We start from the raw sequence: 23,037 nt of genomic DNA, 5'->3' as shown, positions 1-23,037 counted from the left end.
CCAAATTGAGTGATTGGATGGCTGGCACTGTTACAATCTGGCCTTAAAATCTGAGTGCCTGGTTTGTGGTTGTGAAGTGACAGAAAATTAGGGTTACTAAGACTTCTCTCACCTTACATAGAAGAAATTTTGTTTTCGTACATATGGGGATAGTCTGCTCTTCCGACCAGCCAGTGCTAAAATACCACCACTAAGAGAAAGCAATTTCAGTACATCAACCAGAGCTTACAAGCACCTCCAGTCCCTCCTTTTGGGCCTTAAAGCAATGTTTGAAAGCGTGACTAAGTTTTTCTGGGTACACCAGCGCTGTGGTGGAGCCTTCAAATTCCTCTTTGCACCAGGACTCCTAGATATATATATATAGATAGACAGATAGATAGACAGATAGACAGATAGATAGATAGATAGATACACACACACATATGTACAGCATTAATTTATTTTTATCGTTGCCATGTCCATCCACAGTGGTCCCCCAGGGTGGAAGCGAACAATCAGCCCGAGCTTTGCCGTGCTGGAGCGGTTCCCAGGGTACTTTCCATGCTCCAGGTGAGCGCAGCTCGCGGCACAGGGAGCCCCGGGAGGCCCCGATCGGGCCCTGCCCGGGGCTGACCCCACGACGGCGCCTGTAAAGGCTGGAGCAGCCGGAGGCTCCGCGCAGGGTTGGGCAGAGCAGCAGGCGGGGCCTGGGGGGCAGGAGGGCGCGACCAGCCCTGTTTGCTCTACCCACGGGCCCATTTCTGCCCGCCCGGAGCCCTGACCCCACTCGCCCCCGGCCCCGCCCCGGAAGCGCCTCTCGCTTGCCCGGAACCCCGGGAGCTGGAACGCCGCTTGGCGGCGTGGGGGTCGGGTCGGAGCGCTGCACTGGGCGGACCGTGGAGAAGATGGCGGCGGCCGTGGCGGGCCCACGTGGGCAGGGAGACACGGACACGGACAGCGGTAACGGCAGCGGGAACGGGGTTGGGGCCCTCTCTTCTTCTGAAGCAACGCCGGCCGCCGCTGTGGGCTGTCTCTGACCTTGGAGACCTTTCTTCTCTGCCCCGTCCGAGCCCGCCGGTGGGTCCGTGGCCCTTCATCCCCCCCGCTACGGACCGTAGGCCGAGGCCGGCGCCGGTCGGCATGGGGCACGGGAACGCAGGCTCCGGCCCGGCCAGGCCACCTACTAAGGCCGCTTCCTGGCGGCGTGTCCCGTGGCTGCTATTGCCGCGGTGCCTGGTGGCTGCTCCTGCCCGCTGACCCTTGGGCTTTTCCCACCCAGCCCGGGGAGTGCCGCCAGCAGCTCCTTAATCCCCTAGGCCCACCAAAACAGCTTTCATTGTCCTCTTTCTTGGGAGAGAGGGGAACGACTGTGCAGAGCTGCACGAGTTTCGTGTCTGTGCGAGCTGGGATCTGCTCCTCCTCGAAGGAAAGCCCTGGGACGCTCTCGTTCCAGTGATTAACCCTTAACGCACGGTTCTGCACTCGTTCTCGCCTCCTTGCGCGTTGTGAGAGTGTACCTAACCAGTTGTGATCACTTCTTCATTCTGTCCTGTGACTGTATTTCTTTTTTGCTTTGTTCTGGGAGGAGTCAGGGTTGTGGCCGTTTGGAGCTGTGGCTCCAGCATTGGTTCTGTTTGGTTTGAGCGTCAAAATTGAACCCAAAGGGAAGCGTTGTGTGGGAGCTCCTTTCAGAGCTCATTGCTGAATGTTCGCTGTGTTTTAAGTGTGTCTACACCTTCATCACTGAGCGAGTCTGAAAGAGTGAGAGAGAAATGTGTATGTGTATTTCACAACAACACACAGAAACAATTAAAACTTTTTATATTAAATTTATGCTAGATATCAGTCTTTTCTATCAGAACAGGGTCCCAGGTCCTACTTCTGATTGAATTAATCTGGTTTAAATTATTTTGAAATGCCTCTTTTTTATCTCATGCTGCTGACTCTGATGTATTAAAGAATAAATTATGGCTACTAGTGGAAACCTTGTTAATTTTTCTGTAATTGTTGAAAGCAAAATGTTGGTATTATTCTCCTATTTTATTGGCAGAAGATGTTATGTAAAGGAAATGATACGTGTTTTTGCAAATTTCCTTTTTATGAGTCTGATCTGTTTTTTATGGCTAACTGCAAAAGTTTGGCCTAAGCAGTGTGGGGGATTCAGGTTTGGTCTTTTGGTCGTTTTTTGCTTTTGTGTGTATAAAAAAAGTCACAAACAGGGGCTGATTAAAAGCTAAATAGCAATATGATAGCATGGACAAGGCCCAGGGTGAAAACTTGACCTTGTTTTACGTGTAGGAACCAGGATGTGGTTCCCACATGTATAATGAATGTCATGTGGTGCTGCAGTTACTTCTTTGCAGGCAATGGTTTGAATTTATTTTTTATTGGAAACAAAGAATATGGATACAGATATCTAGAAGGATATTAAAGGATAAAAAGGATGCCTTTAAGTAGTTACTGATTGTGTTGAGAAAATTTGCTACTTCTAAATTTCCAGTTTATAGTAAGGACTGTTGGAAAACACTCCTATAATTTCATTTTAAGTGGAGCATGACATATCACTTGGTGGTAGTAAAAGTAATACTGATAGAGATAATGACCAAGTATTCAGTCATTATTTCTCTTCCACATTTGTTTTGTAACCACAGACTCTCACTTCCTTCCATCAGGATAACTAAATGCTCCCCAAGCCTCTAAACACGCCTGGGCAGTAAAGGTTTTGTTTTAAATTGGTCAGTGACACTGTTTTCCTGCTATGTTGTTTGTTAGGTTTTTTCTGGTTTAAACAGGCTCATGAAGAAGGCAGAATAATGAATTAGTGTGGCAGCAGAGTGTATGTTTATGGTTGCTTAGTCATTAAATAGACAGTTGATTAATGGGGAATATCATTAATAGCTGCCTGCATGGTTTTATGGAGACCAGATCTTGTGAAGCACTCCTGGCTTCATTCTCTTAATGGTTTGGTTGATAAAGGTACTTCATGGGATATAGGAGTGCTTATGAAGTAAAGCACTTGGCTCAGCAGTGCTGTGGTTTAAAATTTAAATTTTCTTTTTTTTAAGGAGTTTGAGAGTGGTAGATGGATGAAAGTGAGTCACGTGAGGAATCTGGGACTGGGTGAGATCAGAAACCAGCTTCCTTCTGTTCAGCATTTGATTTTGCAGTCTTGAAAGTTGTATGTAAGATAATTAATTAATGTGGCACAAATATTACTGGAATGGTAGTTAATGGTGGCACGACCTCGAATATGCTCTGCTCTTGATTACGTGGTGAAGTGAAATAACCCAGCATATTTTAGCACACCCTAAACCTGCAGCCCATTTCATTCTAGTTAATCACCTGCACTGTTAAAGATTTCAATTTTTGCAGTTTGACCCACTGAACAGAGTAATGAGGACTAACTCTTCATGTATTTCTTGTCCTATCAATTTGGCTATTTTCAGCTGTCTTAATTCCAAACTTTGGTATTGTAGCTTTGTTTCCTTCTTTTATTTTGAAGGGCTCATGGGGGTAAGGAAGTTTGACTTTGGGGGTGTTTTATTTGTGTGACTTGATCAGTTACTTACCCAGAAAAGCTCAGTGCCTCTGGTTTCTTTTGACCTGCCTGTCTTGATGCTGTATTCCACAAAGCAGTCTCCCCTGGGTTGTTATGCTTAGGTAATTGTATTTTTGCTGGCAGTGTTGTCTCTGAGCAGGTTTTGCTGTCACATAAGAAATGCCCCCCCAGCTTCAGTTTAATTCCTGTGGCTGTTTGCAGTCAAACACCAGATGTCACTGTTGCAGTTTCACTCTGTGTGTGTACATACATATGCACACATATTTGTGTGGATAGGCATTTATAAGTAACACTTTTTAAACTGGATAATAGACAGGTTTTCCCCCCACAATTACCAAAATAAAAATTTTCAATAATCTAATAATAAATGTCCAAGACTGCCTTTTCCCTTTTGCCCAGCCTCTTTTAATCACTTTAAATCCTCACTGAGGTGAGCAAGCACTTGCACTACATAGTTTCTAATAAATTCAGTATAATGGTGTGTGCCTGCTTGAGGAATTAATTCTAACAGCACATTTACAGTAATACCTTGCTCTGAACTTGGATAACAGTTACATGGCACTAGTGAAGGATTCTTACTAGAAACAGTTCCTGATACTTTTCTTTGCTTATGTTCTTTTTTTTTTTTTAATCCCTAGGTTCTGAGTTAAGCTCAGAACTTCCAGAAGACAGCTACTCTTCAGGAGGTGAAGCCCTGGATGGTGATGATGAAGATGAAGCAGCAGTCCCTGGCAGTGTGGCTGAAGAGGCAACAAGCTGCAAAGATGGCCCAAGTTCAGGATGGGCAGATGCCATGGCAAAAGTGCTCAACAAAAAGATTCCACAGAATAAATCCACCATCTTGGCCAAGAATAAAAGCCTAGAGAAGGAAAGAGAGAAAAAAAACCAAGAGAGGCAAGAAAAGAAGATGAGGGTGAGAAAAAGATGCAGTATTCCATGTGCAGTGACTGTCAGATGGGCTACATGCAATATAGTCTCAGAGCACTGTCCCAGATCACTGCTGAGGCTGTCTCAGTTTTGGAGTCTCTACTTCACAGTGATCTTGAGTAGCTTAATTTTTTTTTTTTTTTTTTTTTTTTTTTTTTTTTTTTTTTTTTTTTTTTTTTTTTTTTCCTTTTTTTTTTGTAAGGTTTTTTTTTTTTTCCAGTTTTTTTGTTATTTTTTTTTTTTTTTTTTTTTTTTTTTTTTTTTTTTTTTTTTTTTTTTTCTTTTTTTTCACTTTCCAGTCATGCTGTGTAAGGTTTTTTCTCTTACTGCTTCTGGGTCATCAGGCAGGCTGAACATTGGCAGCAGGAGTGTTCCAGTCTGTCAGCTTAAGGTGTTTTCTTTTTTGAGGGGGTGAAAGCAGCTACTTCAAGCTTGATTTTTTTAATTGGTGTTGTTAATTTGGCGCAAAATTCACTTTGTTGGCATTACAAATTGAAATAGTTGTCTACCATAGAAAGTGAGAGGGAGAAATAGAAGAAAACTGATTCCATTTAAATTGTGCCGTGACTTCCAAAATCAAGGCCTCTAGGCTGAGACTGCAGTAATCATTGATGTGGTTGTGCATTGTTGTTTGCTCCCCTCAGTCATTTTCCTGTTTGGAGTTTTCTATTACCATGTCTGTGCCATATATTGCTTCTGGTTCTGAAACTGGTATGAAGAAACCAAACCATGTTGGCAAGTAAGTAATTTGTTTGTGCCTTCAGTGGAACTTTTAATTCCAGCCTCTGATTGATTTACCTTCAGGCTAGAAATACATTAGTAGTTCTAATGTCTCATCCTACCAGTTCTGTTTCTGTGGAATAACCAGGTTATTCACCTGACAGTTTGGGACATGCTGCAGTTGGGCCATGGCTTGCCTTTTAAGTTCAGAGAGCTTCAGTACAGCATCTGCACAGTTATGGTTGTCCTAAATACCTGCTCTCATCCTGTAAATACGTGAGAATACTGCAAAATAGAGATGGGCCTGAGGTCCCCAAAGTGACTTGTTTGCTTTAGAAAAACTTGAAAGCAATTTGCCTTTCACTGATTTCTTGCTGGTGAAAGGTAGAATAGGGCAGTTCTTTTGATCAAAGGCCAAAACACGGTCATAAACTCAGAAGTTCATAGTAGTCTGCCTGTAATTATAAAGATAAGGACTCTCAAATTCCATTAGAGACTTCTTGCATAAAACAGCTTTAATGGAACATCACCAGGCCTAGAACACTGTTAAATTGTTCAGAGGGGAAGAAAAACTTACTCCTAAAGCAGAGGTCATGAAATACAGTGGTCTCCTATTGCAGCAGGAACAAAGCTGATGGTTTTGTGTCTGCTGGTAGGAAAAGGGGATCAATTTGGTTTAGAATTGGAGAACCTCCAAAAAAATAGACAAAAACCAGTACTGTAGACATGACTTGTTGTCTGGTGGACACTTGGTGCTCTTCCTGTGTTAGAGTTCTGCCTGTTGCCCTCTTTGCTGAGTGTCGCTTTGGTCACAAAGCCATGGGACCAGTTCTGTTGGGGGAAGTCAAATTCTCAAGGCTCAAAATGTGACATGCCAGTCTTGATGGACCCAGGATTTTACTGTGTATAAATTTCTCTGTGATCAGCTTGTGAAATCTGGGATTTGAAGGCTGTCTTTGAATAATTTCCTTGCTTAAGGCAGTCGGTGTAAAAGCATCTTTTTCCTAGGCTTTTGTTACTGGAAGCAGATGACTCTCTGGGAGAATCACACTCTCAGTGTGGCCCCTGTTGTATCAATGTGAGACACTTGTCTAGCCCTATATTGGAGCTCCTTTTACTTTCAACCAAACTGGACTTTGCAGATAGTTTTTCCTCCTGCTGCATACTCTGTCAGGTCATTCTGCATTCTCAAATGTCCATGTTGTTTCACATAACAATATTTATAATGCAGCTCGATAAAAAGCGGGAATGGGAAATGATGTGCCGAGTGAAGCCAGATGTTGTCAAAGACCGAGAGAAGGAAAGAAATCTTCAGAGAATTGCCACAAGGTAAAAGTTTTTCTGAATGTTTTCCTTAAATATATGTATATCAGAAAGAGGAGGAAAAGGCCTGTGCAGGTAATCTGTTTCCAATCAGACTGAACTCTTAAGAAGTGACTAGCAGGAGCCGAGAGATTTATAGACAGGTCTGCATTCTACAGTATCAAGTTCAACGAAAGATTTCAGAAGCTTTATGAAAGAGTAAAAATTTAGATGGGAATCTAATGTTTGCTTAGCAGAAGTGCTTTGTTGGATCCCCTCATTTTGTTAATTTAATGCCTTAAAAATGCAGAACAGTTGTTTCTACTGTTCTGGTTTTTTGCTTCTCCACAGAGGATTCACCAGATCCATGGCTGTGAAGTTCAGCTGCCTGTTCACATTGTGGTAGTTTGGTGTCACAGAACTAGTTGAACATTTTGATGTGCTGCCTGTATGTCCTATTTCCCAGCTTCAGCTGCCTTTAAGAGACTTGCCTGAGTAATTTAATAACTGATTTTAGGACAAATAACATACTCCCAAGGATGAAACTGATCTTGGTGCCGTGTTACCAGGCTTACTTCAGAGTCTGAATAGTAGATTTGTTTGTTACTGGTTCCTAGCAATAAGTATGAAGGAAGAGTAAAAATTGAAAGTCTTTTGTGTTGTAGTAAATGTTACTCCTTGACCAAATCGAGGTTCCAGGTAACCATTTTGGGGAGTTAGAAGCCATCCAGCATCTGCACTGACTAGCTTTAGTAGGGGGTTTATTTCTGTGAAAGGAACTTGAGTTAAAAGATTTGCTTTGTTGTCTTTTTCCCTGTCCCAGAGGTGTTGTACAATTATTCAACGCTGTCAGGACGCACCAGAAGAGAATGGAAGAGGAGGTGAAGAAAGCAGGGAGCTCTGAGAGGAAGCGTGCTAAACTGATGTCTTCTGTTTCAAAGAGAGATTTCATCGATGTTCTAAGAAATATGGAGGGGGCTAAAGGAACCAGGAATTCTGCTGGAATGGCCACTAAAAGTAAACAGGTAGGCTTCATCTGTGAGAAAAAAAAATGCTTACAAGGTACCTTCTCAATATAATGACTTGCTGTTGATGTGCTTGGTTTTCATAAACCTCTGACCCAAATGGCTGGGATGTTTTGAGACTTGTAGAAGGGAACAAGTAGCTTTTAGCCTATTTTCCCTGTTTTTTGACTATCAAAGTACAAAACAGTGGAAGCTCTTCTGATAAGACATGGAGTCTATTATGCAAATAACTTTGTTTAGCTGTGTTTAAAAAAGGATTATGAAACACTAGATTTTATCTTGGATTTTACACCAGTTATGGAACAAGCTGCTATATTATGGTGGGTTGTGACATTTGGAATTTGGCCAATAATAGTTAGCTCCTTGAAATTGTTAAAGACCTGGAGGCTGTTCATCTTACATGGTGTACTAGACTGTACTACTTGTGTGTCCCCACAGTTTGGTCATGTCAAACTCACTTCCTTTGGGTGATTATGGTGTCTGAAACTGAAGGATTTGCTATACAAAATGAGTACCATAATAGAAAGCAACACAGATGTATTAAACCTTGTATGTAGGATTTCTTTCCCTGATTCTCTGTGTGCGTTGTGCTGGTGTGGCTTCCTTGCTCTTGTGATGTTTTGGAAAGAAATACATTCCACTTTTTCCAAATGTGTTTGAGACACAGTGTAGTTGGACTCATCCAACTCTTCACCAGTTCTTTCAGCTCACCAAGTAGCTCAGGGTTGAAAACAAGTTGCTCGGACAACCCTTTCTCGTATTTCAGAAGCTGCATGTTTTTGAAGCATATTTGTGTCCAGGTTTGAACTCTGTGCTTGGTGGTGGGTGGAATACTGCAGTTGGCACAGACACACCGCAGTTAACTAAGTGCTTTTCCATGCCAGGAAGAAATACTTTAATCAGTCGGGAGACAACATTTTGTCATATGTTTTTTGTTTGTGTGCACTTGGGGAACATGCTGAAACACTGCCTGGCATGGTGTGCTCATACAATTTTCATGCAAGTGTAATATTAAAGTATTTTTTAAGTTCTTTGGATAATGAGAACAATTTAGCTTGGTGCTGACACTTTATTTCTCCTTAAATAATTCCAGCTTGCTTGTTTGGGGCGGGGTGGGGGGGCATGTGTATGTGTGTGGTTCTCTTTTTTTTGGTTCATTTGTTTGTTTCTCCTCCCTTGGAATAGCAAAATATTGGAAGAATGGCAGTGCCAACTAATATTGTAGTCAGCATTAAATCAATATCTGAGCAAGAACTAGGACCTTTGTTTTGTGTCACATTGTAGCAGGGCAATTTTTTAATTACTAGGTCAGAAAAGACAGATTGCAAATGATTCAATGCTAAAAAAAAAGTTTTATTTTGGCAGCATCAGTAATAGCATATTTCCATTCAAGACCGCTGGAGATGCTTTAGATGCTGGCTGGTTAGTCTTGGGTTTGAGTATTAATGTAGATGCTGCTTTCACATTGCTTGTGCACAAAAGCTGGGGTGTGGATTGGGATTTTTGGTTGGGTTTTTTAATTGCATGTCTGCCTAGACAGAGCACCCCCCTTCCTCTCTCCCTTGTTTCAGTGACTCTTCAGCCTTTGCTTCAGCGACTCTCCATTCGATTTAATACTGAACCAAACTCTTCAATAACTCCTTTTCAAGCTGTTCCTAATCTGCCTTATTTTCTCTTGAGAACATATCTTACTCATTTAGCAAGCTCCCCTCCTGGTAGTTGTTGAGGCTTGAGGCTGAGGCCAAAATCTGCTCTTCTTTCTCAGAATTACACAAATATTTAGCCACTGAACAGTTCAGCTGGCCTCCACTGTTCTCTGCTTCTTGGTCTTTGAGAGTGTTTCAGAGGGTAGGAAGCCTGGATTAGGCTTTTCGGTAGTAAATTCCTTGCAGCAGGGTTTCAGCAGATTGTTTGTGCCATCTGAAAGCTTTTGTTTATTTGTTTTGTGGGTTTGTTTTTAGCAGTCGAGAGTATAGAGTGTACTAATTTTTAAAAAATGGGGGGGGGGGGGGATACATTTATTTATCTCAGCAAAAACAATGGAAGAGATGCCAATCCCAAAATCCAGGCACTCTGCCATCAATTAAAGGGCAGTCCAGAACAATAAAAACATTACCCCACCCATATAAAACAAGCAGTCAGCAGGAAAAATAGCAGAAAAAAAGTTTTACTAGTGAAAGCAAACCTCTTTTGACTCAAGCCTTCTGCTGTGACATGAGACTTGACTGTATTTTTTGAGTGGGTGAAAGCATTTTCTTGCTCTGCAGGAGTTTTTGAATGCAAAATTTGCTTTGTATTTTAAAAGTTTGGCAATTTCTTTCAAGTGTCAGGGGTTGTTGAAGAAATCCCTTATAAAGCTCTGTTGATTGACTATTTAGGCAAGTATATTTATGTGTGAAAAAAAAAATTAAATGTTCTGTAAAGGCCCATCTGCAGCAGTATAATTTCAAACTAGCATGACCACTTTTTAAATTTTGTTCTCTACTTCCATCAGCTTTATGCGTGCCTGGGAAGGGCAGGTAACCTGTGCCCCACTAGAACATTGTTCATAGTCTTGTTTACTTTTAGCCATTGGCCTAAATGTTACTTGGCATATACCTACCAACATAACTATGAAAGAAAGACTGTAAGGCTGTGTAGGTTTTCCTGTGCCCTTCTTGTGAAATTGTAGCCCTTCTTGGAGTTCTCTGTGCCCAGCTGGGAGTAATTATTTTTCTGAGCTGGAGCCAAAAGCTTTGCCTTTCATATCATTTGCTGTTTATCAAAGTATTTCTTAATCCTTGCTGAGCCAGCTGACTTGTGTAATATTTTTTCCTGTTTTTTTTCCAAGTTACTGTGCATGGTGCTTGCCTCTGGGTAAGATCATCTAATTTCTCTCCCCTCACCACCTTGTCTGATGCCTTGCAATGTGGGAGAAAAATGTAGTCATTAAAAAAAAAAAAAAAAATTAAAATCCCACTTGTTTGTGTTCGGATGGGGCTTTTTTTTTAAAGTTTTGGGGTGGGTTTTTCTATGAATCTTTTATTGGCAGATATGAGAGTTTTCAATTTGTTTAACACAATCCTTACACACCAGCTTTTCATTTCAGAATGTGTTGGTCATGTCTTCCTGTAAGACACTACAAGAAACTTTATTAAAGTATAGGTTTAGAAAGGGTATGTATGAGAACGCTGTTTTTTCAGGCTTGGAGACTGAAGTTATTTTTATGTCTATAGAATGAATACAGAAGTAGGTAGTGGCAGTAAAGGATTCCTTGTAGAAACCTTTTTGTTTTCTTTAGGTCCTTAATACAGGGTGCTCTTAGGAAGTACCCTTGCTTCTAGGGTCGAGTGAAGTTTCTGTTCTCCTGGAGTTGCACAGATATGTTGGCTTATGTAGTGAACTACACAGAGTCTTGAAATCTTAATTGTAAGAAAATAAGGAAATTGAGAGGAAATGCAGAGTTATTCTCCTTGCTTGCTGTGTGTCAGTGACAATTTCATATTGACTTCTCATTTGTGCTGGTCCCTGTCAAGCATTTTACTGTGTGGTAAAACATTTTGTTAGTGATACATAAACAACTGGCATGAAAGTTACAGATGCTCTTTATGACAAGCATAACCTGCACTCATTGACCTTTCATTTTTTCATTAGGACTTTGTAGCATTTTGCTTCAGCTTGTAAGCTTTCTTAGATCTGTTGCAGAGCATTTCAGTGGTGAAAGTAAGAGCAGGATTTCCTGGTCCACTTCAGTAACCATGATCCAAACTCTGCAATGTAATCTTTCTGTAAGCTAGGCTGACTGCATGACCCATAGGCACAATTTGCTTCCTGTGTTGGGATGGCATCTGGAAATAATTGGTGTGTTGGTGTCAAAATAGTGCCTATTCTAAAATAAATTATTGATGGGAAGGAAGATGAGTGAAGAAGAATACAAGTGCTATTTCATAGCAGCTATTGCTCAGATGGGACTTAAAGTGCTTTTCCAGAAAAGTTACTTCTACCTCAAGTGTATTTTATAAATGCTCCAAGTATCTGGTAAGTAATTTGTAAGGACAGTGATTAGAGTCAGACTTAGAATAGATTTTTCTTCTATTCATGAGTCTATTTTAAGCTGTAGTTTGAAGATTGTTCAAGTGGAGGAGGAATACTCTGCTTTCGACTTTGACCACTGTTCTTGCTGGGATACAAGGAGTGGCATAGGGGCTTTCATTTTTTAAGCTGAATGGGGGTATAAATTGTGCTTTCCAGCTTAAAAGTCACATCAGTTTAAAATCTGAGAGTGACTACCTTCTTTTCCTTGCGGCTTCTTGAGTATTGGCTGTTAGCTTGGTCCGTTTCTTTCCACTGCTTTCACAGTGTAGAAATGGGGAGGGTGAAAAAAAACCAACTGTTTTCATTCATATACCTCTTTGGAGTGACAGTAGTCTGAACAGTTGCTTCAACCTGCGCTACTAAATTGTTTCTGAAGTGTGGATGAAGGCAGAGATGACTTCTGGAAATTTGGTAAGGTGTATCAACATCTCTTTTAATCTTATCAAGAAACATCCTTAGGTGATAATGGCATTGCAGAGTAGCAGTTTATTACTACAGCTGTTGTGTATTGGTTTTACAGACCTAGTTGAAGGAGTAACCAAGCATGCATGTATTCCAGCAGATTTGAGGGGGCAGCCAAGTATTAATTTAGTTCAGCTGTAGCCAGAGTAGATGTATTCTCCCAGTTTTAATAAATGTCTTCCCATCACATGCACAAAAACTTTTAATTTGGATTCCTTTGGATCCTGCATTTTTATCTGTTTTTCTGACTGTGTGTACACTCTCTTGAAGGTCACCCCATATGTGTTTGGAGCTGATGCTTTTAATGAAGTTTTTTGGTTTCGTACCAGAAAGTTGCTGACAACTAATTGTATGCTGTATTCTTAGGAATATCCTTAGGGATAAATGCAGTGCAGCCTGCCATCAGTTTGCCATATCCTATATTCCTTATAGGATAAGGAACATAACTTATAAGTTCTTTAACATAAAGGCATGTTGTGCAGTACTAGAGGGTGTTTAATTATGACATTTTAAATTTGTTTAGAAGTTGTATTAACTTACAGAGTTTGGGTCATCAAGAGGATTGGGTTTTTAAGATTGTTGTCATAGCAATGCACATCTGTGTTAACATGGGAATGTAGGACTTTTTTCAATATTTAAATGTCAGTTTAAATTTGTCAATGTTTCAATATTTAAATTTGATTGATTCGATGTCAAGAAATTGACACTGTAAATTCAACTCCACATAAGACAATTAAGGGTCATGTGAAGTATTTTACTAGGTTTACCTTTTTTCCTGTGGTATTATACGCAGATACCCCTTTCTGTCCTCTCTATCGGATATTTGATCAGAAGTCAGGAAGGGAAGTGATTTTGCACTTTGTTCCCATCTACCTCTTTTTTTATCCTCTTCCTGCTCTGTGTTCCTGACAGGTTCTTTCCCCCTGCACCTGAGGGCCAAGCAAGTATCCTGTGCCTAATGCAGGAGCAGCCCTGACAGCTGTTCCCACAGAAAGGCCAGTTCCCTGTGTGTCATCATGAGTCACTCTCAGTTCAGCTGAATGCTGCCTGCTAAGATGCAGATAGTGTGTGATCAGTGAGGACAGATATCTTAAGAGAATTTGGATGCTAAATGCTTATTGCATCTACTGAGGTGATGACCTGAGGTTTGGGGAGGGCCATCTTCCAGATGTTTATAACTTGTCCAGATCCAGGCAAATGTTCGTGGAGATAGCAAAAGCTATGTTGCCAGCTCCAAAACACAACTGATTTTTAAGTTTAAAAAGAATGAATGATACAAGGTTTTAATGGGTTCCTGTAGAAAATGTCTCTTTCTTCCTTAGAGCTGAAGACAGAATATTTTAAGTTTGTCTTTCTGTGAAAACGAATAAAGTGGTTGTATTTGAAACATTGCAAAATTCTTAAGCATGAAGCAGTTGAAGTTTGGCAAATTTTGAAGTGAATGTAAACAGGGACTTGTGATTGAAATGTCAGGCAATGCTGAGACAGCTCCATCTGTCATATTTGAGAGTAATTTGCCTTGCTATTTGTTTATTAGTGCACAGTATACTATGAAGTGTTTTCAGACGTTGCAAGGCTTTTTTTTTTCAGTAAAATTATGTCTAAAACAACCACATTTGAAAAACTTGTGGCATACATCTTCCTTTGATCTTCCTGTGAGTATACAAAGCACAAAGAGTCAAATACTATTGGGCTTTTATCTGGTAAATCAAGTTGGAAGCCTTATAAAAGCAGCTCTTCACTCTTGGCTTTGTTCATAACTTATAGGCAGGGCAGTGTGCTTAGAGAAAAATACATCTAAACATTTCATTAAGTTTTATAGAAAAATATTCTCTGGAAGTAAGAAGGTTTGGGTGGAGCTTATCTATCTGAATAAGTTTGTTTCCCCCATCTGAGCATTTGCTATTGGAAATTATCATGGAAAGTGATTCCTTTACTTTGAAGTTTTATTAAGGTACAAAATGTTGTGATTTCCAGCGTGTGTGTGTTATAAATGACTTCTGTGGGTACCTACTCATCTGTTTATCTTGGTCAATAGACTTCAGGAGTGGTGGATCAAACTGCTTCCAGCCTGCAATGGTTAGAGGGTTGCTGAGTTCAGTAAATTTTTTTCAGTACTGTGGGAAGTCCCAGCCAATTTTTAATGAATGTTTCTGAAATTTACTGAAAGATTAGAAAATACACTTTTAAAAACCTGGTTAGTATTACAAATTATATTAAAACTGCCTCTTGGAAAGGTCTGACCTCTTTTTGGTTTGCTGCTGAACTTTGGACAGTGGTCTGCAGGTGGTCTGTATCATTTCTTCCACCTGCAGCTGTTGGGAAAGCCCATACAGAAACATAGACAGAGATGCAAAGGTCAGAAATGCAGAGAAAGGGTAGCCAGATGTTTAAGATAAGGGATTGGTATTGTGGGCAGTTTACATCTTCCTTAATTAGGTTTAAACTACTTTTAGAAAGCAGCTTGGGAGTATTGAGGGGTATGGTCTGTTCCTTAATGAGCTTGCCACTCATACATGATAATGTGAGGGGAAATTATAGGAATATAAAATCAGAGAAATTTGGATTTAGAGACCTCCAGGATATGTCACAAAAACCATTGAAGTAAAAAGCAAGGGCAATGACTGTAAGGAGGTGAAATCAGACAAGCTTAGCAGATAAAAATTGCATAGAGCTTAGTTCCTTGTAGACTCTTTTTGGCATTTTTTTATTCCTCATCCTCCTACCTCAAAGTTTTTTGGATTCTTACACTCCTTGTGGGACTCAAAAGTGGAAATCCTGAGTCAGGGAGAGGCTTTTTACTTGCCCCACTTCCTTCTGATCAGCTGTTCTGTGAGGTGATTTCTTAAGTGCTGGAAGGGACAGGCATGGTCATTACTGTAGCCTTTATTGTTTGAGACAACCTTTTGGGACTCACTCCATTATGCCTCTTGCTAAATCATAATGAAAAACAGTGGATTATTTTAGCATCTTTTGTTGGAAATCACTTGAGTGCTATTCATATAATTTAAAAATTTGCAAGTTACTAATTTATTGTGTAAAAAAAAAAATCAGAAATACTCCAAACAGCTGCAGGTCTGCATGTTTCCTTACTGGGCCAGCAGGCAAGCTTTTATAACAACTTGCAGAAAATTTTCGGTACCCAGTTGAGATAGTGCAAAAGTGTCTTTCATAAATAGGTGACATCTGAGAAAAATCTGTTGTGACTGGAAAATGTTTGTCTAAAGTAAACTGTTGAAAGACATGAGGATGTGACTTCTGAGAGACAGCACAGTGGAGGCCTTAATCTTGACTGCATACTTTTTTACTGGGCACTCTTGCTATATATGTGTATTTTCCAGGTACAGCTTGGTGGTTCAGGAACTGTGCAACTTGCTCCTGGTGTAGGGTGCCCTTGCTATACATCATGCTCATTAAAACATGGGAAGGGAGTCTTGATGCCAGTATGGCCAAACAGGTCATGCAGCAACATGTGGTGGAATTCCTGGTGCAGCACAGGGGTTTCTGAGATGGCTGCTGTCAATGGCTGGAGTACAGCACAGGCTGAGGAGTTCCAGAGCGTCCTGTGTGCAGAATGGCCCTGTGTTAAGCTTGAATTCTTAAAATATTTTTGCTTTTCCTGACAGAAGTAATAATTTCTGAGGTTTCTGGTGAACCAAGCCTGAGGAAGTCTGTTCTCTCATCAGCTTTTTCTAAGATTCTTCTTTGAAACTGAGCATCTAGTAACAACGCTTCTGAATTTTCTTCTTTGCTTAGGCCCAGGTTTATGCTTGTTTTTAGAAATTCTGTAATTGAGTTCTGAGCCCTCCAAAGCTGGGCCATGTTAAGCCTCTGTGTGCCAACCCAAAGCATTCCTTCTCATTCACACATCCCCAGCTGTAGTAAACCCTAGAGGAGGATGTGAGGATGAGGAGATTCCTTGTGCAGGTCGTTACGCTCTGGGTGGTCTTCTGTCTGTGCTCAAAAGGAAAATCACTATTTGTTGCGCTTGTAGTAATATTTCCAGTGTGCTACTTTCAGAGAAGTTTGAACAGGAACAGCAGATCTCAAAACATGCTGTAAAAAAATTTCATTCTTAGATTTATTTACTAGAATTGCCAGAGCAGATCCTGATGTATATGAGAAAGTTGTGATCTGAGTATGCTGAGATCCTTGTCCCACTGTTGATACCCACAGTGTAGTGTCACTTCAAGTAAACCAGGGCAGTTTAGTTCAGTTGCTTTAATTTCTCATTCAGAGAGAGAATGCAGATAGGTATTGAATAACTCTCACCCTAAGGAATAAATGATTGTGCAGAATTATACTGCAGCAGAATAAATTTCTGTTGTGCAGCTCACATGTTCTGCAAGCTGAAAATGCTTCTCAGAGTGAGCTGCTGTGAGAATTCAGCTCAGAAATTCAAGGTAATAGTGGTGTAGGTTGTAGTCTCAGTTGCAGATTTGTGGGGTTTTGGCTGTTTGGGATCAGGCTTACATAGAAACCTTTCTTAGAGTCAAGGTCTTGCTGCGTTTCAAATCAGATTAAGTTGCCGGCAGCACTAATGATCAAACCCCAAGTATAATTTTCCTGTTAAAAATCATTACATTTTGTTTTCTGCTTTAGGTACTTTGGCTGCAGTTTTTTTCATTTCTTCTCAGCCTGAAGGAAATTTATTTTCTTACCTGTGAGCTCGCATATTGCTGAAAATTAACTTAGGAGAAATGATTATGCTGGTGTTCTTTGCTTTTCATTCCCTCCCCCTCTTCTGCCAAGTGAGGGGTTTATTATTATTATTGTTACTTTAAATTGAGATTAATTAGATTTTTAAAATTTTATTTTAAATTGAGATTTAACACAGCTCAGTGTATGCCTGTGCTGCCTGATAGGGGTTTTTTGAGCTCAGTTTACATGGACTTGCTTGGAGATGAGAACCAGAATAGAAGCAGTCATTCAGAGCAAGATGCAGGCTGACAGGGAAGGTAATTGTCAGATGTTTGTGAGAATGTGTTCTGGCAGTTACGCTTTTTAACTTCTTCATCATGACAAAAGCTTCACTATGTCTCAAGGTCTTAAGTGTTTGTATTGAGCAAAACAGAGGAACCTGGGGAGGCAGTTCAGATTAATTAGACACGTTAGAATTTTTTTCTCAGTGCTTAAAGTTGTTGCTTGAGAGATATTTATGTTAGAAATTCCTTCCCTGACAGGTACAAATAAACATTTATTGTAGGTGATGGTAAAGAGAGATGCCCCTGCAAGCTCTGGCATTTTACCTTATACACAAAGCAAAAGCATAGGGGTCCAGTGTGCTGATTGTAATCCTTAGGTCTGAAAAATGTTCCTTTTCTAAAACCCTGGAATTCCTGTCTTCTTCTGGACACTGCTCTCAGGGAATCTCCATGGTGCTGTAGGTGTGTTTGTTGCTTTGCAGATGCAGAAGCTGGAGTTGCTCAAGTGACCCAAGCTGGTGGACAGTGGAGTGAAATGTTGTCTTTTGTCTGATTTCAAGGCATATCTTTTAATGCCATTACTTACCAGTAAGACTATGGACTCGGTCTGCTTGAGTGTAAGGTTCGGAAAAGCTCAGGCAGGTATCATCCTGCTTCAGACAGGGCAGAGAGGATTGATCCCACACCTTGGTGTCAGTGCTGTCTGCCACAGCTCCAGTGTTGAGTTTGGCAGGTCTCATATACTGTTTTGTCATTTACCAAGAGCAAATTTTGTAGCTCCAGTTTTTTGTGGTGGTAAAGAAACGAACAAAAACATGGAGATTTCTAACTTGATCTTATAGCTGCTGCTGCTACCACAAGGCTTTCATAGACCAATTCCTTTTAAAGCATCCAGGAGGCAGTTCCAGGCTGGATCCTGCAAGGGTCAGCTGCTTGTTCTGAGTGACAGAACTAAGCTTACTTGGAGCCTAGTTTGGACCTCTGTTTTATTAGGACTTGACTAAGAATTTCAGTTTGTCTTGTCCTGGTGCAGATTTGAGGGAGTGTGTCTTCAAAGCAGAATTAGTTCAGGAAGTATGTCCCCACTATGGAGCCCTACTTGTAAGAGGCTTTTAGCTAATGCTGTGATAGCCTAGCAAGTAGGCAAGGTTTTTTAAAATTTATATGAACTCTTCAACTGGACTATGAGTTCATCAGAGCAAGTATCAGCACTAGAGTAACCACAGTGCATGCTTTGGTCTGCCTTATTTCAGCTCATGATAAGAAGTTCATCACCAGCAATTAGTAAAACGACAGTGATTCTAGAGGTATTTTACTAATTGCTGCCTCTCAGACCTTTTGAAATAGGTTGCCAGACCCTTCTGGCAAAGAAAACCCATTTCCAGTGTATAAAAGAGGAGAGGGAAAAAAAGCAACATGAGAATTCTTCACTCCTTGCCTTACTGAAGAATTCAGATTCTGCTTTGTTTTCATTTGGGGATGTTCAAAGGGGACTTCAGTGTGGTAGTGAGATGTGCATGAACAGCTGACTGGGAGTTCAAAAGCATTTGTGTAGATTGAAAGTTAGTTTATTTTCCACGTGCCAAGAATCAGTTTTGTTTTATTTAGATGATACTAGATTATGACATTGAAAACCCAACTGTATTAACATTCTTACATAAAGCAAGTTGGGAAGTGATGTTACAGTTCAACTAATTGTCAATTATACAAATATTCTCACTGCATATTTTCTTAAGACTTTGAGAATGTTTTGTGATGCAGTAGATTTGTAGAATTTTTATTCTGAGGGGAAAATAAGTAGTAAATGAGTTAGGAATGAAGATACTAAATAAGGCATTTTCTTCACTTGGAGGCATGCTTAAAATTGATTAAATATTTGCTTTCAAGCATTTAATCTTCGAGGCATGAACATGCTATCTCTGTCCTCCTTTGGGCTTGTTGTAAAACTCTATTCAGGCCTTTGTGGTGCTTTACAGAATGGGTGATGCTATGGAAGATCACCATCCCTCTTTTGTTAAAGTTCTGCTTTTGTGCTGTTGTTCACTTGACATAGCCAGAAAGAAGGGCTAATGGTTGCTGAATAGTAGCTTGTGATGAATTTGAGGATTGAGCTTTCCAAACCCTGAGCCTACAACTGTCATTGCTGATAATAATCTACTCCTTCTGTGCTGTTTAAAAACCAAAACAAAATAAGAAAAAAAATCCCTGTTCTGCACATCTGGAAAAAGAAAAAAAAAGGCAATTCTGTTGGGTTTATTATTGAAAACCAAAAATGTAGATTGTTTTGTAGGAAATATGGGATGTTTCCTTTTAAGTATTTCAGATTCAGCTCTTAAATTTCACTGTTCAAATACTGATTTATCAAAGATCTGGGATCAAAAAAGAAAGGACTTGGTGATTTTTGTAATTTTTTTTAAAACTGTTCTCTACTCTGCAAAGGCAAACATATACAATTGCAATACAGTTAAACAGGAGGAAAACAAAAGTTACCCTCTCCTTGCATCCCAGAACAGACTACCTGTGTTTGCACTATCATAACAATACAGATGAATCTCATGTGAAAATTTTAAGGTCTGGCTAGGGACCTACCTTATCTGTAGCTCTTTAATTCCAGGTAATTGATTGCCCCTTCTGAGATGATTTTAGGCTTACTGGGTGTAGCATTTGAAGTAAATTTCTGCAAGAGTGATGAGTGCTTAGGAGGCACTACCCTTTGAAAAAGGGGAATTGTTGGATGGGAGTAGCCATTAATGAGAGAGCATCTGTGAAGGCACAAAAGCAAACCCTAAACCCAAACCCAGTGCAAACATCTTGAGGAACAGCTGTAGAGTTTCTCTTTATTTGAGCTGGGCCCTGGGAAATTCCTTTTGGGAAGAAAAGTGTTAAGACTTGTTATCCTATTTTTGTGAGGGCAGCGTTTGATAAAGAACTGCAGAAGTCACATGTAGCATTTCTGCTTTGATTACCTATTAAAAACACATACCTTGTTTGGCAGACGTTTTGCACTCAGATAACTTCTGATAGTGTGATAGGACATGTTTTATTTACAGTAATGGACTCTCATTCTTCATTTCTCTTTTCTCCTGAAATCAAATTCTGTATGCTGCTCTATTCCAAATCTTGATTCCCACAGGCTTCAGCTTAAATATGCAGTGGTATCACATACCTAGATGCATGGCAGAGAAGAGGCATGGACAGATATCTACAGTGATCATACATTTACTGCAGATTTTGCATCCAGTAGGCAGATCTTGTCTGCAGAGGATGCTGAGGTCCCTTCTTTGGAGCATGGGAGTGGGGAAAGCCTCCCTGGGGTGCCAGTGTTAAATTTATTTTCAGACCTTGCAGAACCAAATTAGTGTTTTCAGTGCCCCTAATTCCACTTTGGTAGGACAATTTTTTGCTTGCCTGCTGGACACTGATCCATGTTGTTTGTCAAAAATGTTTTGCTGCTAAGGCATTAACACTGAAATAAATCGTTCCTCAGTACATCGAGCAGCTTTCGGTATTTTCCTCCGGAAAGGATGCAAGCATAGCTTCCAGCTGTTGTTTGAAAGTGTTGCCACAGGATGGGGCTGTTGCACTGCCCAAATGTGATCTGTCACCTCCGGGAGCCGCGACCAAGCGCTGTTTCCCGCACTAACCTGAAACTCCACTCCCGGCCCTTCTCTTTATTATTCACCAGTCCATGCAGTGGGCCTCGACTTTATCCACTTCCAAGGCGTAGGAAATTTGGAGTAAGGTGTTGTGTGCTTGCTAAGAGTAGATCAGCTTTGTTTCTTTTAGAGGCAGCTTTGTACCATATGACAAGCCCAGGTAGTGAGGTAATAATTCACATAAAGGGGATTTGGTTCATGTATCACTGAATATGTTAAATATTAAATTTGGGGGGGTTAAGCCTTTATTAAATCCATATTTGTGTTTTAGAAATGTGCCAAGAAGTGTTCTAATGAAGCAGCACCTGGGGGGTTAATAAATTATATCATGAGTCCATTCTGATTGCCAAGAAAGATTTTAATAAAGGAAGCCATACCTAGGGTGACTGTTTCATCCATGAGGAATAATTGTTTTGTTTCCATATTTCTTTTATTGGTTTGTTTAAAACAAGTTGGCATCTTAGCATCAAGTCATTTTTGGTTGTTCTGCATGTTTCTGTACCATTTGCACAAAGACCTGGCCCTCCGTCTGCTGATTGTAGGAGGTGTTATTTTGATTGCATGGAGACCTTGCATCTTTTACTGTCTTTACATTTATATCATTCCTCTGTTCTTTCTTCTCTTCCCCTCAAACATTCAGGGTGAAGTGAAGTCTGAAGAGGGACCAGAATGGAATATACTGCGTGATGACTTCATGATGGGAGCATCTATGAAGGACTGGGACAAGGAAAGTGATGGAGAGGGCAACAGTCAAGAAGGAGGTGGTCTGAAACAAGAAGATGACAGTGACTGAAAGAAACTGAAAACCATTCAAGATAATGTTTTATCTTCTTAAGTTTGTTTGGATAAAAAGTCAGCATTCTATGAATGTACAACACTTGGAGGATACCTCTTTTAAAAGAAAAAAAAATAAGACTTACACAGCCTTGGAGTGTTTTCTCCTCCATGTCAAACTTTTATTTAATATAGCTCCATTTGCTATACTGAAATCCTGAAATATTTTCCAAAACAAGTATAATTTTCAACATATTTCCAAAACATTTTTGTACAGTCAAAATAGTGGCACTTGCCCAATGAAAGACAGATTTTGCCAAGGTCATTAAAAGTTTACACATTAGTCATGGCAATTGATGTATTAGTGTGCCTGCATTTCCAAATCACTGCTGCACTTTGAAAAGTTGTTGCAATTTGCAATAGAAATGGCTTACAATAAACACAGAAATGCCGTCACCTTGTAAAGTTTTCGGACTCCTATAGAGTCTTTACTGCTTTGGCCAGAAAGGGTTCTGTAGATAATAAAGGAAAGTAACTATTAATGTGATAGCTCTGGTCTTGGAGCATTAGTTTGATTGGAGACAACTCTGGAAACAGAATTGTAAAGACAGAGACTTGACCCCACTGATAGGTTTTAGTATTTATGTATGTGTATATATATATGGTTTTTCCATTGTGAGTCAGAGATTTCTGGTAGGAAAGGACAGTCATTGCTATTGGTTTCATTGAGGAGGGAGACCTTTTCTAACAATACCACAGAAAATGTTGCTTCATTTGCAGTTGTGGTGTTCTGGCCTTTTTCAGTGAGGAGCCAGAGCTTTGAGATTGATCCTGTGGGTTTAGTCAGCTCTAATGCTAATTCCTCAGGTGTGCAAAGGGTCAAATCAAAGCCCTTCCTCTTAGTGTGGGCTATAACAGTAACAAATTTGCAAGTCATCTGCCTGGATAACACAATTGCCTTTCTTTAAGCTGCTGCAATTTCTCCTCAGTAGTTGTTGGTTGCAGAGGTGCAGAAGCTAACACACATAATAAGAATATATTTTATGTAAGCATATGCAGAAGGAATTGTGTGGTGATAAGGGTGTTCTAAATGAGAGTCTGGGGTTGAATTCTGCTTCCTTTGCTGTTCCAGACTGACTGTCTGATGCTGCGTCATTTGTTTAACTATGCTATCACATTTGCTACATGAAGAAAAAGCCTTGGGGCCCATTAATTGATAGTTAAAATACATGGTACTGTTCTGTCCATTTCTACAGATGTGTTACAGACATCTGCCTTTCTTTGTACCTACTTATAGGCAAGATATGATTAGGAGCAACTTCGAAATTTTCAGTCTTCAACATGGAAATGTGCAGTAGGATTTAGATTTTCATAACAAAGGCATTGTTTGAACTTTGTGTGTACTGCAGGATAAAAACTATGGGTAGAAAATGGCAAAGAAACCCATACCAACAACTGGCAATCATTGTCTTATCGCTAGCCTATTCATCTGGTACATATTGTAGATTAATCCTTCCAGGAGAACTCCAAGCTAACAGCAGAAATGTTTAGATTTTCAAGCTGTTTTGAGTGTTAAACATATCAGATATCTGAGGAGACATTTGTTTGTGGCCTGATATTTATTATCACAAATG

At 40.2% G+C, this 23,037-nt stretch overlaps 1 protein-coding gene across 1 annotated transcript; it reads left to right on the top strand.

Moving 5' to 3' along the window:
• Window positions 1-645: 645 nt before the first annotated feature.
• On the top strand, window positions 646-21,868 carry RRP15 (ribosomal RNA processing 15 homolog). Its single transcript, XM_041477033.1, has 5 exons — window positions 646-939; window positions 4,177-4,451; window positions 6,417-6,514; window positions 7,311-7,512; window positions 21,270-21,868. Exons 1-5 carry the CDS (start codon window positions 885-887, stop codon window positions 21,420-21,422), a joined length of 783 nt encoding a protein of 260 aa, XP_041332967.1. The 5' UTR covers window positions 646-884; the 3' UTR covers window positions 21,423-21,868.
• Window positions 21,869-23,037: the final 1,169 nt, after the last annotated feature.

The sequence above is a fragment of the Pyrgilauda ruficollis genome, unplaced genomic scaffold, assembly GCF_017590135.1.
Source record: "Pyrgilauda ruficollis isolate IOZ18807 unplaced genomic scaffold, ASM1759013v1 scaffold4, whole genome shotgun sequence".
NCBI lineage: Eukaryota > Metazoa > Chordata > Aves > Passeriformes > Passeridae > Pyrgilauda > Pyrgilauda ruficollis.
This window is presented reverse-complemented; position numbering and strand designations above follow the sequence as displayed.